Here is a 21,315-nt window from a genome sequence, read left to right on the forward strand (position 1 = left end):
AAAAAATGAAAGATGCTCATACTAATCTTATTCCTACTTTTACAAATGTATTAACAAAATAATTCTTCTGTAACTAGGCAAGAAGCCTGTAGAATTTATTTCAAGATGAGGCTCTGCCTTTCTCTTTTCAGGAATCTACTCAGGATACTTGCTGTCCTTGAGGTACTCTGGAAAATAAAAACTAAAACAACTATACTTTATAGGAGGAAAAAAATACAGCCTAAATTAGACACTCCACACATCTCAAAGTGTTCACAAAGAGCTCTAAATTAGATGGGTAAATTTTTAATACTCATCAATTCCATAGTAAAGATAAATAATAAGGGTATTAATTGTAACTATATGGAACAGCTAAAGGTTTCCAGACCAGGCAGGCTTCCTGCTGTATAGGGAATTACTACATTAAGAGAACAGTCAAAACCAACTTGCAATTACTTAATGTAGCAATAATAATAATAGTTAAATCAATAATAGTTGATAGATAATTTAAAAATATTTCTGTCAAGCTTGTTTAGACATAAGAACATCATGGTGAGAACAATGAAAAGTCAGGAAGCACTGAAGTTTGGGCTTCATATCAATGCATAAACTGCATGACAGTTGCAGCTTTAGGGTTATTGCACACACACACAGAGGTTCCTCCTGTCTGAGATGTAAGAAGGCTTCCTCCAGCAAGATCCTTAACCTCTAGGAATGTTCACTGCCCTCTCATGCCCTGAAATTTCCTGCTTTTTCTCTCTGTTGCTCCATATCTTTAAATTCATCAAGGAAAACTAAAGAGAAAATTAGTTTATTATATGGCCTGTAAGGCTGCTACTTTTAAAAAGACTAGTGTGTACCAACACACAATAACGTGCTATACTAGACCTTAATATTACAGCGTTAAAGAGTCTAACGGAGATAAGCATCTACTTTCAGTTCCCACTTAGGACTTTCTAAAAAGACAGAGAGATGAATGCACACAAACGTCAGCTGCAGAGGTCTAACTCGGCAAGGCAAACACAGCTGAGACAAAGCTGCCTATAAACATCATATTCTGTGATTAGTTCCTTCAAGTTTGTGAACACTGGTAAGGAACCAAATAATCAAACATAGAAAGCATGTTGATATAGGGGAGAATTCCCCCTAGAAAATGCATTTAATCTGAGAGAGACCTTGCAGAATAATAGCAGAAAAAGACTAGGTGCTTTTTCATAAGAGGAACTTTTACAGAAAAAGTTCCGTAGGGTAAAGAAAAAGAACATCAGAGTTGGTATACAACGTGCACCTGAAAGCTTTCAAGCACAGTGCGCACATGCAACTCCACACCAACTTGGCTAAAACGTCCTATGATTTTGAGGCCAGTCTGCTTTCTTTTTAATCCTTCTCTCCACTTTTCTTCATATACTTCCCTACCAGAAAAAGTTTAACAACTTGTTAACAGCACATGCAAGACCATACAATAATATTTTAAGAACATTTAGAAACATGGTAGTAACATGAAACAGGATAAAGGTGGGTATATAATAAGTTGAACTACGCTAGACTGATTCAACCTTCTTCATTGAAAACATGTGTTCTTTTCTAGAGGCAAAGAAACTAAACAATCAGTTGGTTTTACCAATCTGGACTTCAGTAAGGCATTTGATGGTGACATATAGGAAACTACTGTGACAACTGGAGCAACTGAACCAGGATGATATCCAACAAAAAGGACAAAGTCATAGGCTAATAGAAAAATCATGCACCGAAATGTGCATGTACCATAATGTATTATACATGTACTATGTGTATGCACTAAATGTGCATGTATGTACTATAATGTGCATGTACTATAAACCACCTGTACTATATGGTAGGAAGTCATTACCTGGAAATTACCAAGGACAGGAATAGGCCAGGAATAGGTTCCTAAGGTGACAACAAACATTACGATTATATGATGCAACGCTATGACATTCTTTGCCATACCATAAATGGTTTCAGTCATCCTCATTCAAAAGCATAAATTCAGAGTGAGTTACAAAACCTTTTTTAATCTTTTAAAACTCAGGTCAAGAGGCAGCCATATTCTGTTCACCTGTTTGGAGGTGATGTCAAAAACTCTTCAGGAGAAAACTTACCACAAGGAAAGGTGAAAAGTGTAAATTGCAAAATAATTCCTCACCAATAGAAAGGAAACAGTAGTTCTGGAGGAGTTTTACAGAATAGCGAGAACAAAGGTATGAAAGTTTTCAGAGGAATTATTTCTGTGATAACTGAAAAGAGAGCTCAAGGATCATTCTTCCAGTTCCAATTATCACTATATAGAAACAAGATCTGAGAACACAAACATGGTGTTCTGGACAACAACAATGGGCAAATAATTCAGACCAAAGCACGCTTACTTAACAGGTCTCAGGTTTAAATTGTTTAATTTCCTTGGGTAGTAAGCAGTGTTAGAGGACCTTACAAGTAATATTACCTGCTTGCCATAGATTTGTCATTGCTATACTTTCCACAGTAAAATATTTTAATTTATGCTTCCTAATAGCAACAAGTAAAACAATTCTGAGTATTTAGTTCTGCCTTTAGTAAAGTGTTCTTAATAGATTTTTAAAAAAACACGTTTGGAACATATCAGCAGATCAGTCAAACTACGGCTGTTAATTTCAGGGTTGTAAAAAGGAACTGTTGTTTTTCCTATTGTATTGTTTGCCAAAACTCACTTCCTCCTTCCTACCCATCCAGCTCTCGCCTCTTCCCTTTGATTTTTTTAGCTGAATCACTCTACATGCATCCCCTCCCTCCCTGTATCTGTCCTCGTGCCCATAGCTTTATATGATTTCATCTGGTAAATTGGCAGACCCGGGTCTGAAAGCATCAGGACAGAATGAGCATCCTTCAGCAAGGTCACATCTCTTTCTTTAAACACATTATCTTTAAATGTTTTCTTATTCTGGGCTTCCCTTTACAACATTTTCCAGAACCTCTAAGAGGAAAGTAAATACCACTTTAAGAAACTTTCACTGTGTTTTAACTTTAAAGTAATTACAATAAATGAGGGGGTGGTGGGAGCTTGGGGGGGAAGCCAAACCCAAAAAATGCATCCCAACGTAATTTTAAAAAATAATTATAAATGTAAAAATCTACATAGGCAAATATCCCGCACATGGAATAAATAACACTCAACAAAGCAAATATCATTTGAATAATTTTTTAGTTTTGGCAATTAAAAACTGCTAGCTGCCCATCTAAAACAACACAGGAAAACACGGTGAATAAGTTCCAAAACCAATAAAACTGCACCTCTCTTGGGAAGCAAATAAATAAATAAATAATCAACAGTTAAAAAAAACTAAGCAGTATACTACAAACTAGAATGACACATCAAATTAAATGGAACTACTCTCACTTCAACATAATGCAAGTCAACACACACAGAAGCCCCTACTTATCAAAAGCACTCAATCTTCATAGATACTTTGAGTGCTTGCAAACATTTTAGCTATCAAGTTAAATTTGCTTTCACCATCATTACAATAATTTGTACTTCTACTATTAAAAGTTCTCCGATTAATTTGAAAGTATCAGCTTTGGACCAAAACTTGAAAGAAAAAAAAAAAATCCTTGAAACAACTCTTGTACTCCTCAAGAGTCTTAAACACTACAGAAGTTTAGAACAGCCTGAAACTTCTGATTCAGGCTGCCAAAAGCAGAGGCTTTGGTAAAGATACCAAAGGGTTTTCTGACACAATGCCAGGAAGAGAAGATTCCACTATAGCAGGTCTATACAGTTTAAACATAAATATCCAACTCGGAACTTTCTGTATGCTCAATACAGCTGAGACGGTAGGAGGATTATGAATATTATGTTTCAATTTCTATGTAGCAAGATTATTCTATCAAAAGTATATAAATTATTGTTTTTAAAAACATTCAAGTTTCCAAAAAAAATAACTTCGAAGTATTTTTAACCATATGATTTTATACCCACAAGACATCATTATCTATGCTTATGAGTAAGCCTTAAGAAAATTTAGTGCCCTTTAAATCAGTCAAGTGTAATTCAAATCACAGCTGCGTACTATGAAGTACAATTCAGAATTTAGTCCGTTAGTAAAATTTAACTAGGGTCTACTTGAACAAAACTTATTTCTAAATGCTGTTTAAGTACTATCAGATTAAGCTACAAGGCACATTTTTAAAATGCTACAAAAGACATTATTAGAAAGGTAGATTTATTTTGAGACAAGAAAGAAAATAATCTAACTAACCAGGAACACTCCCGATTTAATGTTCAACAAAAAACATATGCAAGACAATAATTGCTAGCCTAAAATTAAAGTCTAAACTATAAAGAGTATACATCCAGTACCTACACCACAAAAATACCTCGATATAATAATTTTTAAAACAGTAAGACAAAAAATAAGTAACTATCAAGCATAAAGATAAAATGTCTTCATTTTTCAAGCAGAATGTCACACTATTATTTAGAAACCCACGCTGGGCAGGCATTTTGTTCCCTTTACTTTGTTTGAATAGAGAATTGTACAGGTAGCACAGCTTTCAACTTGATTATTTGCTTGCCCACACTAGGAAAATGCAGCAATTGGTAAAACCACTGTACAAAGTTTCCTTCTCATGCTCTCATTTCAGAGTTCCAGGTGGACAATTGAGAATTATAAAGAAACCACTCCTTTATTCACCAACCGTAAACTTCATTCCAACAGCCGGAACTGCAAGAACTGAAAGAACCAGTTCTACTCAAGAACTCATAAAGCAATTTTTTTTTCTTAAAAAAAGTTACAATTAACAAAGGATCTGTGGACCAAATTCTGCCCTAACTTATTCCTATGGGAGGGAGACTGCGCCTGTACATACAGAGGTGAAAAGAACTGAAATTCACTTGAAACTTACTGAACAGCTGATTAGGTAGACAAACCACCTCATTCCCTCAGGTTTGCTAGCTCCGAGCAAGTCAAGTAGAAACTTGGACAAGGCTCAAACAATGCTACACCAAAATTTTAAATAACCTGTTTTAAAATAGGGTGCAACTCTTGCATATATTGACTCCTCTCTCCTTACAATGCACCAGAAGTTGTACATAAAATTAAATCAATTGACTTACCTTCTTATCTTCTTTTGCTTTGTGGGTTTTCTTTTTCATTTTTTTATCATCCAATTCTTGATCCGATGTAATTGCAGGGTTATCTATACCACCCTTCCATGTTTCAACAGGTGAAAGAAGTGGGTCTTCCTCACTTCCACGATGTCTTCCTTTTCGTTTAGTTTTAGAGGTGGTGAAAGCCTCATCATCACTTGCATCTGAATGCGTTCTCCTATAGTAAGACTTAGCTTTGCTGAACAGAGTCTTAGACTTATATTTGTATTTTGAAGGCCTTCTTTCCCCGTGACTTTTAGATATTCTATCAGAAAACCCATTTTCTTCCTCACCTTGAGTATTTATAACAATTGAGTTTCGAACTTTAATAATACGATTCTGACTATCATCTGGAACCGCGTAGATATCATCTGCAAAGCCTTTATGTTTGAAAATAGTGTCAATAGGTTCAGCATAGTTGTCAGATTGGTCTACATCTTCTGGTGGTGCCGCAGGCACTCGGGAAGGTTGTTTCCTGGGGTTTTTGCCAATACCTGCCTCGATTGTTTTCAGGAGGTTAGGGTCCAGTTTTTTTACATTTGTTCTTGGAACAAGTGGTTTCGGTTTTATCGGAGGAGGCACTTTATGGTTGCGTTCATGGTCATGACAATTGAGTGGTGTACTGTGAACGGGATACTCATTTCCTTCCAAATCCAGTCGGTACTTTGAACGGTCACTGGGTGCTGGGAGTAACCTTACATCATCACCAATTGGACTGTAAGGTGGTGGTCCTTCAGTATCATCCTCAGAATCTGGATAATTGTAGTCAAGGGAACTTCCTCTGGGAGATCTTGGAAAAACATCTTCACTTGTATGTGTTGTTTCCCTTGTGCTGTCTGACAGATAGGAACTTTCAATCATGTTTTTCTTCTCTAATACATCACTGAAGAATAATGTGAAAACCTCAGTTTGACGATGATATTGAGATAATGAATATAAAGCTGTAAACTTAGCAGTAATCTCTGTTGCTATGTGTTCTCCTTCAGTCATGAGTTCCTTGATTGCTTCATTCTCAAAGAAGTCTGCTTGACTATCAGTAACAGCCACTAACTGGACAGGAATTGTATCCTGAACTTCAGAAAGAAATGCCCGAAGCATTCCCATGGATGCCTTCCGCTTTGCAGAGTAGACCAGTATGTATCCATGAACAAGTTCATCTTTCCGTACGCCAATTGAAGAATGATATGATAATATAGTTATCTGTATTCGACGCCTCTTTTCACCTATTATTTTATCGAGCATCAAAGAATTATTCTGGCCAGCCTGAGCAGCACTGCATGAGTGAGAGTCAAGGAAGGGTGAAAGAATAAGATCCACACTAAATGGATCACCACACATGGCACACATGACAATCCTTAAGTCAGCTTCTGACAGATCTTTAATGGTGGGAACTGGACTCACAACATCAAAATTGTGTTTAACTGCTTCCAGTACTCCCCTCAGAGCTTGTTTTATTTGTGTCTCATTAAATTTGCGTGGATACGTACCAGCAGGCACATCCACAAAAGGACACTGTAATTTGTTGGCCAATTGCTGTCCCTGATGTCTCAGAATAGGTAGATTCTTGCTAACACTGTCCCTCTGGTTAGCCAGTATTAATGTGAATGGAAGATTAGCCATGTACTTGTCTCTCCTTATCTGAGATGCTTCAGCCCTTATTTTTGCAATGCATTCCCCAATAAAATTCAGTGATTCAATAGAGTTAAATACACAGAAACAACCGTGTGGTTTGAAGGTTGAGGTCCACAAGTGAGTCAACAGGTATGGGGATTTTGCATCCACTGGCCTAAGATCTAGTTCATATATTTTTCCATCTAACGCATATTCATCATCAGTGGATTGTGTCCGAATTTCATTTGCCAATTCTTGTGCAAGGCCATCTTTGCCCAAAATGAAAAGATTGACTTTATCAATGTTGGCACTATCATGGTATAAATTTGAGCGGCCATGATCTAGTTGCAGAAGTCTGTTGGCAAGTAACTGCTCTACTTTAATGTCTGTGCAATTTTGGCCACTGAGACAAGTTTCTTTAGTTGGGTGATAAACAAATCCTATGTGTTTAAGCAGAAGAGATTCTCTATCAGGTGCAAGTTTCTGTAAAGCTTTGTATCTAGGTTCTTCACTCAGAACTGCATGAATTTCACTCATTTTATCTGAACTCGGTGTTGCATTAAGATCCAGGTCATAAAACAGCTCTGAATGTTCAAAAAGCATTTCCTGAAACTCCTCTTTGGCTTTTTCGACAATCTCCCTCTGATGCCGACCATACACTTCCTTACTATCTGCATCAGTGATGTATTTGAATGCTTCGTCCTCCACTACGAAACATATAACTTCTTCCCACGGCTGTCCGGGTGAAATGAACTGGATTTTCTCCAGAGTTTTTTTGAATTTCTCCTTCATTTCAACCCTCCTTTTTTCCGATATGAGATGCTGCACATGGTTTTGATAAACTTTTTCTGCCTCTAGCGTAGTGAGAAGGTCAAATGGAATCCTTCTGTCATTCACTTTATCTATATGGTCAGTTTCATCCCAGGGTGTTTTTTCAAGCACTACAAAACAGGACTGGAAGTCAGGCCTTTTCTCCATTAACTTCAAGGCTTCCGACCAGTTCAAGTGTTCAATCTCATCAAGATTTGACAGAAGAGTATTAAGGGCTCTTGGCAATGCATTAATGTATTCTTCCTTTCTTTTTCTAATATGTTCCTGTTTAAGCTGCTCTATGTGTTTTGAAAACGTATTTTTTGCCTTTTTTGTTCCTTCCAAATTTATGTACTCTTCATAATCAGGGTGGTTTTTCAGTTTATTACTAACAGTTTTCCAAGTTGCATGATAGTCTCTCACAGTTTGGACAAGTTTTTCAAACTTATCTGTTGCTGTAACAACTAACTGCCTTTGAGTTTTATAGGCATCCAGATAAGGGATTATTTTAGGTTTACCACGAGTTTTATCCATCATTTGTACCAGTGCAGTAAAACATGTTTCAACATTGACATTGAATCTTGCCGATGTTTCCACTACCACAAGGTTCTTCTTATTTGAAGCAAAAGCCTGAACCTCTCGCAGATAATGATCCACACATTCATCACATTTTGTTGCTGCTATTATTATGGGTTTTTTAGATTTTGAGAGCTGGATATAGAGATTATTCACAAATTTCAGTTGATCATCAAACTTCCTATTGCATCCTTGGCTTACGTCAATGCACAATAAAAACCCATCTATGCTTAATTTCCCTTCAGGCATTTGTTTTTGCTCAAAGTCTTGCTCCAAGCCTAGCTGATCTGTGCAAATGTACATTAGTTTTTCTGCTGACTGCAGTTTGGAGGCAGCTGCACGTTTTATATATGGTTGTAAATTCGTACTCCGATGAGGCAAGAAAGTCTGATCATCAATGAACTCAGTCTGTTCAATTACATGAATTCTGCACTCAATTCCATCCTCACCACTTTGTGTTACGTCACCCCAGTACAAAAAGTGATCATTGTTAACAACTCTTCCTCCAAAGTCAATTGTGCTAAGCACAGAGGTATGCTCAGGATAATATTCATCTGCTTTTGAACGAACGAATCTATTGCACAAACACGACTTCCCAACTCCACAATTACCTTTATCCTTTTCAGTTCCAGACAGTCCAACAACACTAACAGCATAAGATGGGGGACGTGGCTCTTTGTTTTTTGCCATCATAACTTTCCTCTCATCCTTTTGCAATTATCAAGGTAACTGTATGTGGTTTTCATTCTGGAAAGGATCCTACAAATTTAAGTTGTATATCCAGGGCTCCAGAAATAGCTTTCAGTTGTTCTTGCTTTAGCTTGCTGTTGAGAGAACCTCAAATAACTAGGATGAGGAGCATCATCTTCCTAAAGGAAAGAGGAAAACAAAATTGTAGATATTGCAGGTATTTCAAAAAAATCATGAGAAATTTTAAAAAGCACTTTTGCACTCTCACCCTAGAATTGTTTTCTATATATATGAAAATTTTACCACAACTTTAAATGAGATCTTAAACTCATAATTCATTCATATTAATGTTATTTATATTATAAATTTTAAAATAAACAGCTTTTAGGTACAGTTTAGTAATAGATCATCACCTATTTTGATAGGTGATCAGCATATGTTTAAAAAAAAAAACCAAAACCCACCACACCCAAAATCCCAAATTACTGGTTTCCTTCACAGTTTATGGGCAGTAGGCACTAGAAAGCATTTTCCACTACAATAAATCCCACACAAAAACTCTAAACCAACCCAATATTCACATACACACACTTTTATTCACACTCATATTTCCACTATATAGCACGTTTACCTGCGCGAATAGCACTATTTTTCTGTGCATTTGTAGGTTTGGTTTTAGATTTCAGTAAAGAAAATTTCAAAATAGGCTGTAAAACCAGGAAGTTGGCAATGTGGCTCGGCCGTCATCTATTTGCAGAAGTAAACTACTCTATTTGTATACTAAAAATAAACTGCTTTTAAGAAGTTTCTAACCTGAATTCTACAGAGAAATACAAATATTGTCATACAGATACTAGGTACAGAAAAATAAGACTTATGTCTGAGATTTTAAGACTACAATGTAGTACTGCAAATGGAAAGATAGTTACTGTTTTAGAAACAATTACATTATAAGGAAAACATTAAAAAATTGAACAGCTGAATGACTGGGCCCAGCAGATAGTGATCAGTGGCATGACACCTAGTTGAGGGCCAGTAACTAGCGGTGTACTCCAGGGGCCACTACTGGGTCCAACATTGTACAATATCTTCATTAGTGACTCGGATGGTGGGACCGAGAGAATCCTTAGCAAGTTTGCTGATGAAAGAATTGGGAGGAGTGGCTCATGCACCAGCGGGTTGTGCTGACATTCAGGAAGACCTTGGCAGGCTGAAGACACAGGCTTCGCACACTGCAAAGTCCTGCATCCAGGGAGGAATAACCCTGTGTACCAGTACCATGTACTCAACTTTCTCTGTAATGTATTTTGTCGTTCTTGGCAACAATTTCTTGAGAATAGTACTGTAGTAACTTCAGTTTAAAAAAAAAAAAAAATCTGTCATCCAAAAAAGCTCTCAAAATCTGCTTTAATACTTGTAAAACTACTTCACAACTGCTAAAACATATTGTTTGAGAAGTATTTGTATCACTAAAAGTTGCAATTAAAGATAAAAATATCGAAACATTTAATATCTCGTATAAAATCAATGTCTGGCCAACAGAGCTTTCCAACTTACACCTAGAAACAGAAAACTGAATGTTCTGATCAGAAACACAGTATTTATGTAACAACATTTGTAACAAAATTCAGTGATCAAAGTATAAAATAAAACCCACATACATAAAACAAGCTTTCAGTTAAAGAAATGACAGTCAAGGAAAGCATATTTTTTATAACAAAGTACCAATTTCATTACAAAATGAAGAGGAAAGTAAACTTGGTCTAATTTTTATACTTGAGAGTTTTTATACGGCAAGAACTGAAACTTTTATGCCATGTTTAAAAAAAAAAAAAAAGAGAGAAAAAAATTCCTAAATAAGTTTACTTGAAGACATTCAGAAAGAGAACGTGTATTTTAAATCTTGCTTTTTACTGTTTCCACTGTGGTTTTTATATTCTTAGAACACAAAATTTAGAGCTAACAGAAAATACTTAGCAAAAGTAATCCTTCACAAGCAGTGTTTATATTACTACAAACAAACCCAGTGCTTTCTTTCTAAAGCAAAGCTTATCATAGTAGCATCATTCAAACTACTAGAATGAGAAGTTTAGTCAGCACTTCCACTATAAAACGTGTTCTGTTTACTGCAGCACAACATGGATTGGACATGGGCTAAACTTGAACAGAAAAATCTTCATCCATGGGATTATTTCGTTTAATCAGTAAGACGCTGTCAATTTGCAACTAGTTTATAAGAAACAATCAATACTTTCAGATGCAACACATCCTCACATAGCACAGGTTCTTACTCTTCCACCAAAGGTTTTGTCAAATCAATACCTTTTTAAGTGAGTAAGTACGAAGAGTAAGGTGAAATGAGGCGCTGACAAAGTGGAAACAAACACAGCCTCTCACAAAATTTCTGACATGGAAGATTTTCACCATAGTGGGAGTTGAATCACTGAAGATATTTAAAATCAGTGTGATTTTCTATTCATTTTTTATACAGTTCCTACTCTGCACTGATTGTACAAAGCAAAGACACAGAACAAAATTTATGTTAATTTAGCAATAAACCTGGTAGAAGCCTGACATCATAATGGCTTCACACGTAATATGTAACAATTATTAAATTGTTCCCCAAATGGAAGGTTATTCTTTTCAGTACACCACTAATTTAAAGGTAATTTATAGTTTTGTACAGTTTCAAAATATACGCACTGGAAATTCATGGTAAGTTAGTTCAATTATCTTACTTCAATCTGCCTAATTCTGTTATAACAAATTGAAAACAGTGCAATTCATTGCCCCCTGCCTTCATCTTTGTTACAGATTCAAAGGAGAGGTTGCTTGATTTCCCCAACTAATTTCAATCTTTGAATTAAAAATAATAGAGCATTTCTGTGTTTAAATAGAAAAATTCCAAACAACTCCTGAAGACACAAAGTATATGACATCACTGCAGGAAGAATCTCTGACCTTCTGCAGTCACACCAAAGGACCTTGTCTCTACAGCCTTTTAGATTTCCAAACAAAGTTATAAAGAAAATAAGGTGTACCATCTTTTACTTAGTCACCCACCTCTCTCCTTAAACAGAAGATTTTTAAGACCTAAAGCTCAAACTTGCCTGCAGGAAAACAAGGTGCAAAGCAACGTGATTATCCTGCTGTGATCTTCCTGCAGTAATGTCACACATTTAAACAGTGTCCTTCAGTAGGTCCTTCCTGAGGGATCTGAAAAAAATAAAAAAGAATCATTAATGATTTTAAAATTATGAAAGCAGAAGCTGTCAGAGAAAGTACAACACTTCACCTTTGCATGAGGATTGTTTTAAAAAAGCCACAAACTGAACTCAAAGCTCAAGATGGTCTTCCTCTAAACTTAAAGAGGGTTTAAATCCTGTAAGCACAGCTATTAATAGTTGGGACGGAGCGGGCACAGTTCTTCTTAAGTGACTGTGATTTCATAACTTCAACTTGGTATTTTAACAATACCTAGGTTGCAGAAGCCTCTTCTGAAAAAAAATGAATATAGTGTCTCAGGTAATACACAAAACGCAGGCTATTAAAAAAAAAAAAAAAAAAAAAAAATCGCTAATCACTTGTGAAGAATTTGGAATTTTAAAATATCTAGGAAATAGCTCCGTAAGGTGAAGTCAGTATAGTCAGTAAGTACGAAACACATAAAATCAATGTATGTCTAAACACACATATACAAATTTTATTACTAGAAAAAAGTATGGTCTACCTCAAAACCCTTTTATCTGTAGTACAGCACTTCTAAATTAAAAGGTCTCACAGACTGTGACAAATCAGACATTGAAAGCATAATTGTATTTTAAAATTGTGAATTCTCAACTGGAATACAAATTATTAGCATAACCTTGATAAGTGTTGATTTTATGGCATGGATGCTGCTACAAAGTAACCAAAAATGGAACTCTCTTCTACAGAACTTCTTCAGTTTGCATCCACACAAAACCCAGACTTTGAATGTCAGGACAGTGATGCATATATTAAGATGCAGAAAAGGAAAGGAACTTGAAGCACTTGCACTGGATCATGATGTAAGCCACTTTTAACTAAGGAAAGGTATCATTTTTAAGCAAGATGCAGCAGCATGCTGTATGCCTGCTAAACATAACATCAAGAAGGTCTGGCAGAGCTTTTTCTTGTTTTATCGCTTATTATTATATTCTTTGTAATTCCACTTTGCTTTGAGAATAGTATAGCTAATTGAAAAAAATCTAAGGTTTAGTAAACTTCTTTTTGGATGAAAAAGGTTCAGCAATAGCGATAAGCAATGTACCAATACCACAATAATAACGTAATTCTCAACTTGTGGTACCAAACAACATCAAAATCACTAGGCAGCAGGCTATCAGTCCTGCACTAAGCCTGGCCTACCTGCAAAGCTAAACTGTCACTTGAAAAAGACAGGAGGTAAACCACACTCCCTGCCCTTAACCTCCTAGCTGTGGAACTCCTCTTTGTCCACAGCTAGGTGAGCAGAGCAGAGTTGAACATGAGGAAACAGGCTATGCAACTCTGATCTAAATACCTTCCAAAATATCTTTCTGAAACTAAAAATGCTTACCACCTGCAGACCTAACACAGCTAAAGCAGAAATTTTGTCTGAAGCACTCCACAGAATTGCTCATGACCAAAATTTAAGCAGCTACAAACAATGCCAACAGGGAAAGTAAGAGTGTTCTCCTGCAGTCCTTTACTCACTCTGTAATGTTATCTAGATGCAACAGTTCATGGACCCATTTTTTTCAGGGTTAGTTTCAAATACCACATTCTTGTGATAGTGTTTGTGAATTAGCTGGTCAAGTAAAGAAAAGCACACGTGAAAACAAGGGCGACCACAGTCTAATCTGCTTTGCAAGGTATATGAATATACCAACAGAAAGTTACTGTAACCTCTACAGCAGACCACAAAGTAAATTCAAACACATTAGATATCACTGAAATGGTTTGAAGGATTACTTTTGAATGCACTGCACTTTAAAACACCATGATTCCAAGGAAGTCACTGTCAGTAGTAGCCTGAATCCAGAGCTGTAAGTTTTTTATAACGAGTCATCCCTCACTTTTTGAGAACCAATACTTGGCACTGGAAAATATTTAGCATGGTGTCTGAATTCCCAGACCTATCAGCACATCAGTAATAAGAGCTCTACCCAAAACATACCAGAATAATAATTCAACCATTTCCACTTCAAGAACCAGTAAATAATCTAATGTTTATGTAGCTTAAGGTAAGGTTGTTATTTCTCAATCAGTATTTACCAAGAGGTATCTTTTTCACTCAAACAAGCATAAGAAATCTCTTCAAATCAAAATCCTTTTTAGAAACTAAACCAGATACAAAGTATACCAATGTCATTTTACCAACAATTTCAATTCACCAAAGTCTGCCAAGGTCCTAGCCACTTACGTGTCCTATCCTCTTTACTAACATGCCAAAATTGCACTTGCCTTTAGAAGTGCTGGTAATCTTAATTAAGTAACCATACTTAAAATCTTGTTTATAAATATGGGTAAATACGATGCTCCCTGGTAAAATTCTACAAGTACCAGTCAACAGCAGGAAAAAAAGATTGAGATCGCTTATCAGGAACTAGGATCAATCAAGCAATAACAAGACAATAAAGGACAATGCCTTGTAATGTCTTCAGTAATGATACTCTGACTGAAAAGGAATACAGTTTAACTGGTATGGTGATTAGTCATGCTAGTTAAATGAAGTATTAAAATGGATTACCCCAACCACTGTTTATTTCAGATTCAGTTAGTATGATGGCCAACTACCATCCCTAAAGGAGTTACATAGCCTGGACAGTTCTTTGCATACAAAAGCACAGTAATTAATTTGGTTTTTCCCCTCCTTTTTATAAAACAAAAACAAAAATACTGCCCAACTTCATATTACAAAATAATACAAAACTGTCTTTAGAAACGGAAGTTCAAAGTTCTTAGTTCTAAGTTTACTAAATTTCTCCTATTAATAACAAGTACTCTGAAGACCTCCAGTGCATTACCCAAAATTAAAATCAAGGCCTAAACATTATTTCTAAATCCAAAACAAAATATCATTCTTTAGGTGGAGCCTAGCATTCCATGGGGCATCTGTTATTGTTGTTGTTCACAAACAAACAAAAACCACCAACGTACACCAACTAGATCAAGGTAACAAACAGGTAAACTGAAAAGATTTGAATCATCAGCATTGCACTACTCTGAACTGAGGCCTCTCGAGTTACTTATCTATGTATTTCTGAGTATCTGAGAGCATTCAATACAGCTTCAAAGCCTATACTTCAGCAGCGAAGGAAATAGTACAAGTTCACATAAAAAATAAATTCTTAATTCTTTTTGCACAGGAGAAGGACAGGCTTACTGTTCAGAGGAGCTTCTTAGTGCGTGACTACCTGATCAGGCTTATTTACAAAGTTATTCAAGAAGAACACAAAAGAACTAATGGAGAAATTTTACAAATGGGATCCAAGAAAGAATTTTTAACAATGAAAGAAAAAGAAGCAGATGAGGAAGGAGGGATCAAGGTAAGGACAGAAAAAGAGCTAAAATGCCTTTCCTGCAAAAAGAAAAATTTACATATTGGCAGCAGCAGCTTCGACAAATTTAACTGATCCACATATCTGGATCATTTCACATTATTTTGCCTGATGAAGAACTGCAGTATAGAATCCAGGACCTGACACCATAAGTTTTGAGACTTAATTTAAACAGTGGTTTATTGTTTGACCTTGTACAAGCCATATGTGTCATTTTTACCTGTGTAAAATGAGAAGACTGCTTATCTGCTTCTTTTTTAAGCTATGAAATGAGCAAGTGATGAGCTGTATGTAAGTAGCGAATAATATGTTGCATGATAATTAGCCAACTTAAATGAATCTCTGTCAAAATGCAACAATATACACATTTCCAAAATTGTGCATACAGGTATCGGTGTTACTTTAAGTGCAAACATTCTTCTGTTATGCTTGTATGTCAACTGATGCAGAATTGCAAAAATGGGTGGGAATTGTAACTCGAAGTCAAAGAAACAACTCCAATTTACCAGAAAATGTAATGTGCAAAACTAGCTACAGATTGAGTCAGCTTCCAATAGGTGTTAGTGACTAGAAAAGCACAGTTAATGCTCAAAGTCAAAATAACTTCACTATAATTGCTTCAGATTTTCCTGCAAGGAATTTTTAATGCATTTTTCTTTAAATATTTCATTAAAATCCATAAATATAAAGAAATGATGAGAAGGTTCAAACAATAATCCGTAAAATGTAATACCCTTAAAAATACTTTTTAAAACTGATGGAAAAACCCAAGGGTATTCCAGCCACTTACACTGACCTTTAAGCTAAAAATTCTCGGGGAGAGAATTTACCCTGGAGGTCAGCAAAAAAACACAAAAGAAACCAAGAAACTATTAAGAGTATTACTGTGCACTAGTTAAGTTAGAAATAACACAGATACGGGGGGTGGGGAGGGGGAAGTACTGACAGTCTTAATACAGAATTCCCAGTGTTATTGGGACTACCTGAAACGAAACTTTTTCTCGTAGTTACGAGTACGGTGGAGGTACTTTAAAACCAATGGGAAGCGTAGGTGCACCGCTGCGTTGTTTCCCCCGCACACTCAGTTAAAATGGAGAGGAGTCGAGCCGGGCTGCAGCAGCGGGGCGGCCCGCCCGCCCCGCGCGCCTGCGAAGCCCCCTAGCGGCCAGGCGGGAGCGCGGCCGCGCAGCGCCCGCCGCAGGGTGAGCGCCCGCCGCGCAGAACCGCGGTCCCGGCGGCTCCGGCAAGGACGCGCCGCCCCCCGCACCGGGACCGCGCGTCCCTCGGCCCGGCTGCTTCCCGCCCGCTCACCGGCACCGCTGCGCCAGCAGAACTTCGTGCTGAGCATCTGGCGATGCAGCTCCTGTTCTGCCAGCGAAGGTCAGGGGTATGATCCCTGAAGGATGCCGCGAACCTGGGATCTTGAGGACGCGCCATGCATCGGCCTACTACAAGTAGCGATGGGGAGTGTTTTGAAGTTTTATGCAACATATTCCTGAAAGATGCCAGCACATGGGACGTATCTTCTGTTAAGAAAGTACTTTGGGAAGTCTTAAGATACCGTCAGCATCCTTTTAATACCTTTGTTAAACAGAATGGAACTATTTTTGCACCACCTACTCAAGTAACAAGTCCCAAAGGAGAAACTTACACGGAACAACCTATTATTACTATCAGTGCTTTACTTTCCTACAAAGTTTGCACACGGAAAAACATCTACGGCTTTAGGAAAGCACATTTTATCTTTAACCTCGAAAACATGTGGAGCATTTGATTCTGTTAGCGCTAAAAATAGCATTTTAAAAGAATTTAGTCTGATCTTAAAGTAGTTAATTGGATTATGTTACACATGCAACACCTTAGCTAAAATAAAGTCCAATACCAGGGAGTGGTAGGCATTTAGTTGCAATTATTTACATTTTTACAACACTGGCAGCTGCTTTATACAGGGATTCTTTAAAAAAATGCATGCTATTTAAGCTCAGTATGTTCCAAGCTTAAAAGTAACTTGTTATACTAAAACAAGCTAGGGATAATGTAACAAATGTTTAAACAACTTCTGATACTTTCAGTCCTATAGACTCTTTTAAAAAACTACTGCATTTACGCCATACTTCCTAAGCTCCAGCAGCACTGAGTTTTTCAGTAGAGTACTATAAATAGAATTTAAAGAGTTTTAGCACTTCTTAAATATATTTTTTTTCAAAAAAAGCATAAAGGAAAATAAACCCTTACGAAAATCCACCTGGATGAGTATTTGTACTATGCTCTGTTTAGGTATGTGCTGTAAAGGTTAAATATGTACAGGTTCTTTGAGAAAGCACTTAACTGGTCACTGATGTCACTGCTGAAAACAGCTGTCATACTGAAGAACCATAGGAAGGTAAGACAGCACAAGAGGAAAAAGCTACCTATTAACTCCTCATTCATTTATGAAATAAGTATACAAGTATTGATGCTGTAACTGGCTTCAGTGCACAGGTTTAAAATGGATGTCCAATTGACCAGCAAATGCTCTTCTCTCTCCACTGTTTTCACTCTGCAGTGTGGTTTTTACATTTCTGTCAAAGATCTTTGTTAAGGAAAAAAAAAAAAATCCTTCAGTTATCTGCATGACACTATTCTAAAGAATACACACATACCCCCACAGGCCTATTTTGGTCTAGATTAAAAACGTTTCCCTCCTACTTATTAAGGAAATATTCCACACTGATATCAAAAGTGATACAGGAGAGGGCAAAAGGGGGGTACAGAGGAAGGGTGGGGTGGATTCTGAGGGAAGGTGACAAGAATGTCTTCCTTCTATAAGTGGTCTTTCTTCTATTTTTAATTAAAACAGTGTTTTATACTCCTTATGCCCTATATTTACAACACTGTGGCATTATATCTGTATATCTCTGGTGCTTTCCTTGGGTAGAGAGAGTCTTAAGGTTATGCTGGTTGAAGAGATTCAAAATGCTTGAAAGCTGCAACACTGCAACTGGCTACCCTGTTTCAAAGCCTTAAAATCCACCTGGTGGAAAAGGAGAAATGCACTCACATCATTAGGAGAGCGAAGTTTTCTCAAATTTAATATCGAGCAATATTTGAAGGTGAAAGGAAGGAGGAGAGGAACTGACAACTGTTCAAATTTAGTAGAGAAGGAAAAGAGCAGATAAGACGAGAACGAGTAGAAGGGGGCGATGAGGAGGAAAAGAAGTACAGAGAAAGGAGAACAGAGAAGAGGGGGGGAAAGGCAGTGGGAATGGAAGGAGGGAGGGAGCTAAAGGAGTAGGGGGAAGAAGGGAATGAGGAAGGAAGAAGAGAGGAGCAGGGAAGCTCCCCTTCCTGCCTTCCTCCCTCCCTGGAGGGCCGTGACCAGCTGGCAGCCTCGTACAGCAGGCTCAGACCCTCCCATTGCTCAGGCCTTCATCACCTGTCTGGGACCAGGCACTGCGCTCCCTGCCCTTCCTGCCTCCCCTCCCTCCCGCGGAGGTGCCGAGGGGGCCGAGCAGGGGGGCCCGGCTCCCCTCTCCCCACGCCAGCCCCAGCCCTTTGAACTGGTTACAGCCAGCGGCCGCCGCATCAGCTCGCCGGGCTACAGCCGCCTCCTCCCCCCGCTCCCCTTCCGCCGGCCGGGCCGGCCACCCCGCTCCGGGCCGCGGGGCCGGGCCAGGTCCCACGGGACCGAATTCCTCCCCTCACCTCGTGCCGTCGGGATCCGGCTCCTCGGCGGCGGCGGGAGCGGCAGCATTCCCGGGACGCTCTCTCCACGCCGGCGCCCCCGGCGGCTTCTCCTCCCCGCGGGGCTCTCTCGGCTCTCCGGCCCGCAGCTCCCGAGCGCTCCCGGCCGCCGCAGCCCCGTCCCGCCTCTCCGTTCCCTCCCCGGCGCTCTCGGCTCAGTAATGGCGGCCGCCGAGCTTCCCCGGCTCTCGCTTCGCTGACGGAGTCTCTCTCTCCCCCTAACTTTACCTCAGCAGCTTCCCTCCCCCCTCCCTCCCTCCCGCCCGCCGCCGCGGCTCAGCGCGCGCCCGCCCGGCCAGCTGCGCGTGCGCGGGGAAGCGCCTCTTCCTGCTGCCGCTGGATTCCCTGGGAAGCCTGGGAGAGCGCGCGCGGCCGGCCTCCAGCTGCGCGCGCACGCGCGCCGCTCCACCTCCCCTCCCCGGCCCGCGCGGGCGCGCGCGCCGGGCGCCTCGCTCGTGCCCCGGTGGCCGCATGGGCAGCGCCGGCAGCCGGCGGGTCGGGGGTTCTAGTCCCGCCGCGGACGGCGATGCGGGCCGGGGCGCCGCGGCGCTTGTACGTGAGAGCGGCTGCGAGAGAGGTGCGGCCGTCCGCGCGGCGCCCCGGCGGCCCTGGGGCTTGTTGGCCAGCGCGGCAGCCCCGTGGAGGGCACGGAGGCAGCTGCAGCCCAGCCTGTGCTCTCAGCCCGCAGCCCTGCCTCCGAGGGAGGTAAATGGCAGTTGGCTGGGTTGGAATTAAAAGATGCCAAAATGCTGCGTTGGTCAGCCCAGACCCCACACCTTCTCTCTTGCCAGGCTGCCTGTAACTTTTCACAGCGTTTCCCAGGTTCAGCCAGTGTAACACAGCGCTTCTTGCATTTTTTTCATCGTTAGAAAAGTGAGGACTGGCAGCGCAGCCGGCTCTGTGGCCTACGGACATCCGCCCGCGGGGCAGGCGTACGACGCGGCTTTGCAACCTGCACCAGCTGCCTGCGCAGTTCAGGGGTCAGGTGAAGCAGCCAGGTGCCGTGCACGCTTCGCAGCCTGAGTCCCACGTGCCACCATTTTGCAGGTGGCTGGCGGGAGGTAAAATCCCTCTCAGAGCCTTCCTGGGTCGTAGTTAAGGCCCGTGAAACACTCCTGTGGTGATGCTGTGGTGGAGCGGCCAACGTGGGGGTTTGTACTTGCGCCTTTGGAGTGCGGTTCCACAGGCAGTGGTAGGTGCGGCATGGGACACAGCAAAAACTATTAAGCAGGTCCTAATCTGTTCTATCCACTCCAGGGTACAGGGTGTCTGTGGGCATCGTGCACATACACCTGATTTCTAGGAATGCAAAAATGCATATTCTACACAGCATTTATTGCCAAAGATCATTTTCATGCATACATACAGAGGAACAAATTGATATTTCACTAGCAACCTTATTTCTGGCACAGTCCAAGTTTTGAGTGTTTTAATTGTAACCATAATATTTAGTAGCAATATGGTTCTTCTGTGCAATTTTGCATATTGCATGCACATCTTAAAGTTTTAAGTTTTTAAGTTTTTCTTAAAAGGTTAAAGAATTCAGATCCTTTCTAAAGACACATTGCCTATAAACTTGAATTTTTCAGAAAATTCTAACTAGCTAAACCTTTTTGTGTTAAATTTGAGCAAACAGCCTTGTGTGGACACTACCTTACAGGAGAGTATTTCTAAAAATATTCATCTTAGGTAGGTCCATGCTAAAGAGATGTAAAATGATTTGCCACTGTAATCGCAGCACTGGCTCAAGAGTTTTTGCAGTCACATTCTAGTTGTAAAAAAAAAAAAAAAAGCTAAAGAAGACTAAATTCAGAATTTAATTTGGATTGCCTGATTTTGAGTTTGTTGTATTTTTCTTTTGTTCAAAATACATACCCTGGGGTATTAAAACCCTATTCCACATTACCGGAATCAAAATGTTATATTCATATGAAAAAAAAAATCTTTAGAGATTTCTTAGCTTAATAAAACAGAAAGTTGAAGGAGTGAGATCTATATCGTTCTGAAACTCTGCATAGGTATTAATTACCTTAAGCAGTTAATGAATTTTCATGTTCCATCATGTAGAAGACCTTTCATGTAGAAGACCTCTCATTTAGGAATTGATTGTATCACCTACTTTGACCCTGTTCTGAGTCAAAAAAAAAAAACCTAAAAACTCAACAAAGTGAGTCGGCTTGCATAGGTATAGATGTTAAAAAAAAAAAAAAGCAGGAC

The 21,315-nt window shown here is 39.3% G+C and overlaps 1 protein-coding gene across 2 annotated transcripts in view; it reads right to left on the reverse strand.

Annotated features, from left to right (window-relative positions):
- Window positions 1–19,310, reverse strand: part of ARHGAP5 (Rho GTPase activating protein 5) — a 46,224-nt gene extending 26,914 nt beyond the window's left edge. Inside the window, exons 1-3 of one of the 2 annotated variants that reach the window (XM_065636168.1) lie at window positions 19,060–19,310; window positions 11,923–12,028; window positions 5,093–8,991 (exon numbers count right to left, since the gene is read on the reverse strand). In XM_065636168.1, coding sequence (XP_065492240.1) covers window positions 5,093–8,815 — 3,723 coding nt within the window. In that variant the 5' untranslated portion in view covers window positions 8,816–8,991; window positions 11,923–12,028; window positions 19,060–19,310. Of the gene's footprint in view, window positions 1–5,092; window positions 8,992–11,875; window positions 12,029–19,059 lie in introns of both variants that reach the window. The other variant, XM_065636169.1, reaches the window with a different exon arrangement.
- Between the last annotated feature and the right edge of the window lie 2,005 nt (window positions 19,311–21,315).

Source organism: Caloenas nicobarica, chromosome 5 (assembly GCF_036013445.1).
Source record: "Caloenas nicobarica isolate bCalNic1 chromosome 5, bCalNic1.hap1, whole genome shotgun sequence".
NCBI classification, from domain to species: domain Eukaryota; kingdom Metazoa; phylum Chordata; class Aves; order Columbiformes; family Columbidae; genus Caloenas; species Caloenas nicobarica.